The 10,241-nt window shown below is 26.2% G+C and overlaps 5 protein-coding genes across 5 annotated transcripts; 4 read left to right on the forward strand and 1 right to left on the reverse strand.

Moving 5' to 3' along the window:
• Positions 1-1,938: 1,938 nt before the first annotated feature.
• On the forward strand, positions 1,939-2,483 carry OCT59_029457 (uncharacterized protein; the record flags this gene model as incomplete). The annotated part of the gene is made up of 2 exons (XM_025318116.2): positions 1,939-1,975; positions 2,068-2,483. 2 exons carry the CDS (start codon positions 1,939-1,941, stop codon positions 2,481-2,483), a joined length of 453 nt encoding a protein of 150 aa, XP_025176929.2.
• Positions 2,484-2,832: 349 nt separating this feature from the next.
• On the forward strand, positions 2,833-3,880 carry OCT59_029458 (uncharacterized protein; the record flags this gene model as incomplete). Its single annotated transcript, XM_025318117.2, has 3 exons — positions 2,833-2,877; positions 2,944-3,532; positions 3,612-3,880. The coding sequence occupies 3 exons, from the start codon at positions 2,833-2,835 to the stop codon at positions 3,698-3,700; spliced, it is 723 nt and encodes a 240-aa protein (XP_025176930.1). The 3' UTR covers positions 3,701-3,880.
• A 174-nt stretch (positions 3,881-4,054) lies between these two features.
• Positions 4,055-6,120, reverse strand: OCT59_029459 (uncharacterized protein; the record flags this gene model as incomplete). Its single annotated transcript, XM_025310925.2, has 4 exons — positions 4,055-4,188; positions 4,267-5,472; positions 5,562-5,595; positions 5,659-6,120. 4 exons carry the CDS (start codon positions 6,118-6,120, stop codon positions 4,055-4,057), a joined length of 1,836 nt encoding a protein of 611 aa, XP_025176931.2.
• An 11-nt stretch (positions 6,121-6,131) lies between these two features.
• On the forward strand, positions 6,132-7,764 carry OCT59_029460 (uncharacterized protein). The gene is made up of 5 exons (XM_025318118.2): positions 6,132-6,580; positions 6,693-6,739; positions 6,848-7,004; positions 7,092-7,367; positions 7,442-7,764. The coding sequence occupies exons 1-5, from the start codon at positions 6,527-6,529 to the stop codon at positions 7,499-7,501; spliced, it is 594 nt and encodes a 197-aa protein (XP_025176932.1). The 5' UTR covers positions 6,132-6,526; the 3' UTR covers positions 7,502-7,764.
• Positions 7,765-8,591: 827 nt separating this feature from the next.
• On the forward strand, positions 8,592-9,793 carry OCT59_029461 (uncharacterized protein; the record flags this gene model as incomplete). The annotated part of the gene is made up of 5 exons (XM_025318119.2): positions 8,592-9,005; positions 9,071-9,141; positions 9,208-9,507; positions 9,579-9,639; positions 9,728-9,793. The coding sequence occupies 5 exons, from the start codon at positions 8,592-8,594 to the stop codon at positions 9,791-9,793; spliced, it is 912 nt and encodes a 303-aa protein (XP_025176933.2).
• Between the last annotated feature and the right edge of the window lie 448 nt (positions 9,794-10,241).

Genomic DNA, 10,241 nt, shown 5'->3' on the forward strand with positions numbered 1-10,241 from the left:
ACATTTTTTATAAATAAATATGTTGAAAAATATTTTGAGATTTTTTTAAAAATTTATTATTAACCTATTAACAGGCTGATTAAAATAAATCATTTTTATTATTTATTCAGTGCAATACCTCTATAATAGGTATCTCTTGTATTTTATATGATGATCTAATAATTAGAATTTTATAAAATTTTATCATTAAATAGTTTTTAATAAAATAAATTGATTAAGTAAATAAAAAATTTTCTCAATTTTTTTACTTATATAATATAAAAATTATGATAAATTTGATTGGTTAAAATTATATAATATTGAAATTTATATATTTAGTAATCATAATTCTGGCTAAATTTATAATGCTAACTAGAGTTAAGATTAATTATTAAGGTTTTTTTTTTAAATTTTTAAAAAGAGCAGCGTAAGGAGAATTTAATTTTATTGGTTGATCGGCAAGAATTCTAACTGGCTAAAATCAATAATTGACTTCGTAATGTTGGATTTATATCACCAGGATAAAATCAAATATAGATAAAATCAAATCCGGGATAAAATATAAATCAGATCCAGGATAAAATATGGATTAATCCGGGGTAAAATATGGATTAAATCTGGGATGAAATATGGATTAATCCGGGGTTTGACAATTGGGTGTGATGTAATTTTTGGTGAAATTTAAGGAATTAATCTGGGGTAAAATGTGGATCAGATCCGGGATAAAATATGGATCAAATCCGGGGTGAAATATAGGAAAATCTGGGATGAAATATGGATTAATCCATTTTCACCCCGGATAAATCTGGGATTTGATCTGGGGTTTAAACCCCAGACTTTTGATCAGTATGGCGCTTCATATGACCGTAATACAGCCACCCTATCAGTTGACATTTTTTCTCAATTTTTGTTTATAGTCAATAGGTTAAAATGCAAATGTATCGTTCTTGACGCGGTGTTGACTTGACCTGCATAATATATTTTACAATAAGGAGTCAAGATGATGCCACCAGAAGGGTCAAGTCCGATACTTTTGCGGTTAAAATATCTTTATTGTGATCATCAAATGAGAACTGCACATGTTAGATTAGATAGTCATTAGATAGTTATTGTTTCATATCCAGAATTTTTGTTTTGAATATTGATAATTGTTATAAATAAAGCAAATAGTTTATCTATCCAAAAATAATTAATTTTATATTATTAGAGATAGGAAAAAATTGGTCATCACTTTCATTCTAAAACCTATCAATCATAAAAAAGGCAAGATTCTTGTTAAAAAAGATATACGAAAAAAGGATAACATGCATCACATTATACATTTTATTATATTCGAATTCAGGAGATATAACCTTTCTTCAACAGAAATGACCGATGATGAATATGATTTGCATAACGTGCATTTTAAGAATTATTCATAAAAGAAATTTTTTTATTAAATAATGATGATATTTTCCATAAGAAAAAAAAAGCTAAGACATTAAATATTATGTATTAAAAATGAAGTAAGAAATCTCAAAAAAATGTAAATTTTTTTAATTATATAAATAGTTATAATTAACAGTCTAACCTCAATATACCGATATTTGATATACCGATATACTATTAAAAACTTGTAAAATTTTATTTTCCCACTATATGTGAGGACGTATAAATATCGGGTATAACTTTGATATATCGATATTTCTAAAAATTTCATATATTATCCCGATATATTGTTTGACTGTAAAGGAAAAAAGATTCCACGAATTAATCTTTCTAATAAAAAAAAAAAAAGTTTTCATTATGTTTTTCTTGATGATTAAAAATGTATTACAAAAATATATTTTATCGTTCTTGATCATAATATCATGTTATATAATAAGTTGTAATGCGGAACCTAACATAGAAAATATGAAAAAAGAAATAAAAATTATTGTTGGTGTTTTATTTGTCTCACTATTAATTTCTTTTATCATTATGTGGCTTAATAAAAATCGAAAAAATTTATTAAAAGGTAAAATAGTTTCAATTATATTCAGTTATGTTAAATTATATTTTTCTAATAATATGCATTTTTTTTTTCCTTCTTGCGTGAAAATTTATAAGTTCATAGTAGAGAAATGTATGATCTAACTAACTCTTCAATGCAAACAGAAACGTCAACTGGACGTTTAGAAAGTATAACATCAAGCTGTAGAAGTTCTTTCTCTTTCCGTAATTCTTTTAATAGTTTTACTTTGAACAACATGATAAGACCAACAAGGCCAGCAAACAATACACAAGTATCACAGTCACGTCGTACAACCTCTACAACTGCTACAACTATCGAGAATGTATTAATAGAAGTAGACGGACAAAATCGAAGATCATTTGCTAGCGTTATAATACCTTTGACTTCTACGAGTAGAAATAATCAAAATCGTAATCACTATAGAAGTGATCCTATTTATCCTGAACTTTATCCAAACGATTCTAATCAAGATGTTCTTGAAATGGAACCTCCTCCTATTTATAAACCATAATAATATAATTTCGTATGTTATATATATAATTAGATTTTATTTAACTTAGTTTATATTTTCGTTATTTATAATTTTTCTATTTAATTTTTTTTATAATAATAATAATTTATGTATATAAATATACAATAATAAATTTCTTGCTTTAGACAAAACCGCTGGAATTGGGAATAAATTATATCATCATGAAGTAATGATTGAATATCGTAGATCATTACGCCAGTAAAAAAAAAAAAATTCTAAGCCACCCATCTATTTTTCGACTATTTTTCGAGAAATATTGTTTCTATTCTCGTGAAATCCAATTTTTACTATTTATTTATTTATTTATTTTTTTAACTGCTTAGTCAAAATGTTAACTTTATATGATTATGGACCTTCGGGAAATTGTTACAAGGTATTTTTTTTTATTGCTTTCCCTTTTTCCTTTATGTTCTTTTTGAAAAAAACCACTCTTTTTTAGGTTCGATTATTATTCTCATTATTGAGGATACAATGTATTCGAATTGATGTAAATGTAAAAAAAGGAGAAACACGTACTGAACATTTTTTAAAAAATATTTCGCCAAATGGTCGAGTTCCAGTAGTAATAATTCCATCAGATTATGTTCACAAATTATCAAATGTAGAGAATTCATCTACGACTTCAAAAACTCCTACAGATTCTACATCATCATCTTCTTCTAATAATAATTCAACGAATGAACAACAATCAATAATTTTAACAGAATCGAACGCGATTTTAACATTCTTTTCGGATGGTACACCATTATATCCATCAAATCCAATAGAAAGAGCGAAAATTATGCAATGGTTATTTTGGGAACAATTTTCTCATGAACCAAATTTTTCTTCTTTAAGATTTTGGATAACTTTATTAGATAAAGGTGATGATCCTCAATATTTAGATAAAATTAATGAACGCCAAATAAAAGGTTATGAAGCTTTAAATGTTATGGAAGATCATTTAAATAAAGAAGATTGGTTAGTGGCTAATAGATTTACTATTGCTGATATTGCTCTTTATGCTTATACTCATTGTGCTGAAGAAGGTAAAGAAAAAAATATATATATATATTTTTCTTATTTTATTTTATCAATTTTTTCTAATTTTTCTTTTTCTTTTTCTAGCTGGATATTCTATCGATAGTTTTCCTAAAATTAAATCATGGTTACGTAGAATTGAAAATATGCCTGGTTATGTCCCAATCGATGATTAACTTATTCAATTTGAATTATTTATTTATTCTAGTCTATATTAAGTAATGTTCTTGTTCTATAAATCATTTTAAAATATATGTATATATATAAATATTTTTTTTATATACAAATGTCCAATCAAAGTATATTATTATTAATAAAAATCGTAACAACTCAATTAATTTTTTTATCATTACAAATAAGAAATGCTCTATCATTTTAAGTAAAAAAAAAATATGTATAAAATAATAATAATTTATATATATATATATTTATATATATATATTCAATGTCAAATTGGATATATTATGATATATGATTTTCCTTTTTCCGCATAAAAATCTCATTATTTTCCTCTTAAATTAAAAATAATTTTAATGAAAAAATGAAATTATAAAAGTGCCAATTATTGAAATGATAATAGTTGACCATACGGAATATTTTACCCATGTGCTAAATTCGTGAGGTTGAACTAACGGTGTATCAAATAAATGATCTTTAGCGATTTCTATAAATACGAAATGATTTTTTTTAAAAAATTAATAATATTACTTTAATAGACATAATTATATAATAACAAATATACCTGTAACAATAAGACCAGCAGAACTTTTACGGGCTGATAAATTTCCAACTAGTACAATATTCCAAACTAATAAATATACAGCAAATCTTTCATCCATTCTTCCTGATATATAAGATATTAATAAAAGAGTTGCAGGTATAGAAGTCAAAGATAAGGTCAATAAGATTGATATAGATGATAACACGAAAATTGATATTAAAGTTTTCATATCAGTTCCAATAAACACTCCTTCATAATTATCCCATAAAAAACTAGGTAATGGAGTTGAATGAAGACCTCTAATAACTCCAAAGATTCCAATTAAGTAAACAATAATTCCCCAATTTATTTTATTAATAACATTTGTTGCATTTTTTCCATCAAAAAATAAAAATAATGACGCTAAAGTAACAGCAGTCCATCCCAAACTTTTTCCAAAAAACATTGCAATATACATTCCAAACATCATTATAATAAAAGATATTTTTAATAAATTTCCATTTCCAAACAAATTTTTTGTACCACTAATAAATTGTTTGGTTTGTTTTTGTATATTTGATCCAAGTCCTTGTAAACCACGTGATTCATGTGGCGCATCCCAGGCAAATCTTGTTAAAGCTGGTTGATTTTGTCTTGGACTACAATTAGGATTATCTCTTCTAATTACCCAAGGGCTTGTATTATCATCATCATAATCATTATCATCCATATAAACTACTTGTTCAAATGCATAATTTCTTTTAGATTGAAGCCGATCTGGTGAAGAAGAAAATTCATTAACTTGTGGTCTTGAATTAAGTAAACGTTTTCTACGCGCAAGAAGACTTGAATTTTCTCCTTCACTATATTGTGAATCATCATCATTATTTTCCGTATCGCTTTCGTCTCTATCATCACTATCACTAACCATTCCTGTCAATATGGCGTCTTCATCGGTATCATACGAGGTTTCAATCGTACGTGAATTTGTAATTACATGTAATGACGTTGGAATTAAATTTCTAGGATTCTGATTTGTTGTTGATGTTGAAGAGATAGTTGTGGCTTTTGGTGGGTTGTAAGATTTAATGGTTTGTCCAATAAATCTTTTACGATAATAAAATATGAGAAATATCGTGTTTAATAAAAGTCCAATTATTGCGAGAGGTGTCATATGAATGAAGAATTCAAAAAATGAAATTTCAGGAAAGAACTCAATCATAATCATATTTTTCACATTTCCAATCACTATGATGTGATCAAGATCAAAAGTTATGGATCAAAGTTAAAAAATTAAATTAGACTTTAAAAAATTTAAAAAAAGAAATCATAATTACCTGTAGCAATTGAACCAATATTTGCAGATGTCACCTGAAAAAAAAGGTATATAAATTAATATACTACATTGTATTATGAAACTGATATTTTAATTACCAAGGCCATCATAAAAGGTTCAATTTCAAGACGATTCTCTTCGCAAAGTTGAAAAACAAGAGGGCTCAAGAGAGTGGCAGCACCGCTATCCATAATTAGGGCAGCTAAAACACCTGAAAGAAAAGAAACTCTTGCCAACAACCATGAAGGAGTTGGTTTACCATAAAGTAAAGCGCGTTTTAAAAACTCGATAAGGCCACTTTGTTCTAATTTTAGATGGATTATCATGAAAGCAGCTACCAATAATAGGGTTTCCCCACAAATACTACTAAAAGTTTCTTCTGAAGTAATTATATCGAAAAATACCATTATACTACAACCTAATATCGCGATAGTACTGTGACCAACTTTTATAGCCGACCAACGTTTTATTAATAGAAGCCATGTTATTATAAATATAATTATGGCTATATATGACCTTTTGTCTTGCCAGTCATAGTGAGATTCGTCCAGCCTTAACATTTTTTTTTTTTTTTTTGGTTTTTGGAGAAATTTTTTTTTAAATAAATTATCAAATAATTCTAGTATTTATTTTATTTATTTATAATTGAGATCATGCGATTAATTGGCGGAATTCTTTTCCATTTTAATATTCAAAAAAAAATGATCACAAATTCATTGATGTAATTTGCCATTAGTTGGAGTTTTTTTTTATGGCTTTTACAAAGATTATGTCATTGATCATCCAAAATAGCTCTTTATCAATAGAAAACTTTGATCCGAATAAGTCTCAATATGTTATATATATAACTCTTCAGAATTCCTACGGTTAATGCACTTCCTCTTTTCACAGGAAAAATTTTTAATTTTTTTTTTCTCCCCTTTTCTTTTTACATGATATAAAAATATATATATATACAAATAAGCTATGAAATTTGGAAAATATTTATTAGATAATCAAGTTTCAGAATGGTCCCGACAGGTATCTATCTATTCATTAGTATTAATATATTTTTCTTTAGTTAAGAATCAAAATATAAAAAAAAATGTATATATAAAAGTGGTTTTTATTCTCTTGTGTTGCAAATAAATAGTATATTGACTATAAAAAATTGAAAACCCGTTTAAGTCCACTTATCAGGTTAGTTAATTATGATACACAAAAAGAAATACGAAAATATATCCAATTATTTTAACTTTTTTTTTATGACCCTCTTTTTTTGCGTTATGTATATCTATAATAAAACAGTCAATATCGAGAATATTCATTAATTACAACAGCAGCTGAAAAATCATTTTTTGAAACCTTAAAGGATGAAGTAGATAAAGTTGAACTTTTCTACTTGGAATTACTTGATGATCTTAGAACTGATTTTCAAAGTTTAATTTTACAATCATATCGTTTGGTAAGTATAAAATATCTGTGGAAAAAATAAACAGCTTTTTGGATAATTAATAATTGAGATCATCAATTTTTTCTCCCTGATCAACAGCAACAACATCCATCCGCAGCACCAACGTTTCATGATTTAAATCAAAAGTTACATGTACTTATAAAAAATTTAGAATTAGTTAAAACTAATTTTATTCCATTAAATAAAGTGGCCATTAAAAAAGTCTGTAAAAAACATGCAAAATATGCTGGTGGAAGTGGAAGTTCTGTTGAAATTGAAAATTATCGTATTACTATTACAAAAACTATACAAGAAGAGCGGGCTTGGTGGAAAAAAGGAAAAACTATTGTTTCTGAATTATTGAAAGAAGCAAAGGTAATTTATCTTGTGAGGATTTGATTTTTTTTTTCAGTAAGAATAATTTAGATCTAATTTTTTTTTATATTTAGAACTTTCAGTGGGAATTATGTAAAATGACTATTAAACATTATCATGATATGATTCCGTAATATGAGTTTGAAATCATGACATAAGAATGATACCTTTTTTTAGAATAATTATATGAGTGAATAAATAATGTATGACTGTATTAGTAGAGTGTATATGCGAAATAAGCATTGTACTTTTTTTTTAAAAAAACAAATTGAGGTACCTCGTGATAAAATATGTTGATTTCACGATAGTTTATGGCGTAATTTGATTTACCATTGCATGCATTAAATCTTCCTATAATTATAATAAAAATTAACTTTAAAGTCTAGTGATTCTTTCTATACCGTTTTTATTTGAAACCCCACTTTTTCTGATTTATATGAACTATTTTAATGATCTTTATGTTATTTATGTTAGATAAATGTGGGAATATGCAATGCGTACATAAAGTTATAACATCTAATCTAGGGTACCACATCTTTATTATTAAACTTCATGGTGCGCATAGAGCATAAACTCAAACTGTGAAGTGCAGGGTAAGGGGCAGATAAAAGCAGGGTAAGGGTAAGGGTACGGGAAAGGGCAGAGGCCGAGGAAACTGTATTAGAAGCTAAAGAGTGAACTCTCTTGTGGATTAACCAAAAAACTACAGTAACATAACACAAAATGGCGTAATTTTGTTCTCTTATTGAACAACAAAAACGCCATTAAAGATAATAACTCGTTAAAACAATTGGAAAAAAGATTCCCATTAATAATTTGCTTATTTAATAATTTTGTGTACATTTAAATGATATCGCGTTATTCTAACTTCTAAGCTTGAATTGGATGTGGCGTAGTATTTTACAAATTTCTAAAAAAAATTTAAAAAAATAAAAAAAAAATAAAATTATATACAGCAATTTAAATACTTTACTGCCTTAACGTGTACTATTATTTTAAATAACATGATGAGTCAGTCATTAGTGTCTTCATTTGATATATTTAATAAGTTTGTCCATTTAATAAGAATTTATAATTAATAAAAAAAGTTTATTAAAAGTTTATACATCATTAGTTTTTTTTTTTATCTTTATCCCATAAATATGATTAAATTCTTTAATGATATCGTGGTATCATTTACTCCTTCTTGCTTGCAACTTCCTTGTATTTTCGATATTAGGAATCATGTCATTATATGATAATAATACGGAAATTATCGATCTTGCAATGGACATAGATTCTGATCATGCTAATAGTCCTCCTCCTCAAAATTCTTGTCCTAAACTTATATCTTCGCCTAATTCTATATATATTTATCCTATTCATTCATATGCTTCTCAAAGACTTAATTCTAATCCTTTACCTAATCCTTCTCCAGAATCATCTACATCTAAAGCTATTTTTTCATCAAAACAATCTAATCATGTCAATAAATATAAACATAAATCTATACAAAAGAAATTACGAGTGGGCAAAGATAATAGCTTAAAAGATTTTATTGTGGATGATAGTGAAATTGAAGAGGAAGAAGTTGCTAAAGGATCTGCGATTTCTGTTAAAAAATGTGCGGAATTGATACTAGATCATAAATATGATGATGTAAGTTGTAATCACTTTTTTTCTTTAATAATATACATATCTGATATGTATTTTTTATCTTTTAGGAAAAATTACTTTATTTGGTTAAATGGGATGATTCGAAAAGTGATAATAGTTGGGAAAATGCGCAAACTATGTAAGTTAACTGGTTTTAAGTGTTACAAACCTGATTGGTTTAATAATATCGCGAAATTTTTTTTAGAAATGATGTTACGATGTTAACAACTTATTGGGAAGAATGGAAAAGGAAAAAAAGACCAATTGATCATCCATCAACACAACCAAAAAAACGTTCTTATAATAGCGAAGATGAAATTAACGATGATAACGAAGTTAAAAATGATAATGAAGAAGATAGTGATAAATACGAATTGATTAATAGATATCCTAATGCTGTCGCTTATACCGATCCTCGTGTTTTGATTGATTGGAATGAAGAAATCGATGATGTTGAATCAATTCAACATAACGATTCAGATCAATTAATTGCTTATGTGTTATGGTAATATTAAGTAATAATTTTTTTTTTATGGAAAATTATTTAATTGTATTTACGATAGATTTTATTTGTAGGAAATCCGGGTTGAGAAGTATGCATTTATTGGACGAATTACATGAAAAGGCTCCAAAAAAGGTTTTTATAAGCAAATATTATTATCATTTATATTTTTCAAAAAAAGGATTTAAATTTAATTCATTTTTAAATATTCTTTCTTATTTAGATGTGCAAATGGTATTCCACTCATCTTAGATTTTTAGATAATAAAAGTTTGCAATATTGGTATTAATATTATCATTTGCTTAGAGAAAAGTAATATTCTATGAATATTCAGAATTTTTCATTTGCATAATTGTATATTAAAATTTTGTACATATAATAGTAGTTTTCATGTCACTTAATCGGCGCATATGATTCCTGATTCCTTGTCAACGATAAGAATTCAAATTCAGGAAGTGTGTTTTATTGGTAACTTAAAAACTTTCTAAAAAAAAATTTGACACGGTTTAATTTAAATAAATAATTTAAAAACTTTTAAAAATTTTTATGCAAAATGATAGTGAGAATTACTATTATTACGAATGATTTTTAAAAAGTCTTGAAATCGTCATTTTTTAAATAAATGGCGTTTCATTGCCAAAAATAACAATCATTATTGGACGGTGATGTTAAAACATCATCCAACCTGCTTCACAGTTAGGTGATATTCTAACATCTGTCTAATAACAATGCATATT

Source organism: Rhizophagus irregularis, chromosome 9 (assembly GCF_026210795.1).
Source record: "Rhizophagus irregularis chromosome 9, complete sequence".
Classification (NCBI taxonomy): Eukaryota; Fungi; Glomeromycota; class Glomeromycetes; order Glomerales; family Glomeraceae; genus Rhizophagus; species Rhizophagus irregularis.

Coding starts and splice junctions, on each gene's coding strand:
- OCT59_029460 (XM_025318118.2), top strand. CDS start 6,527: ATGAAATTTGGAAAATATTTATTAGATAATCAAGTTTCAGAATGGTCC. Junction 6,740..6,847: donor CGTTTAAGTCCACTTATCAG/GTTAGTTAATTA, acceptor ATAATAAAACAG/TCAATATCGAGAATATTCAT. Junction 7,368..7,441: donor AATTATTGAAAGAAGCAAAG/GTAATTTATCTT, acceptor TTTTATATTTAG/AACTTTCAGTGGGAATTATG.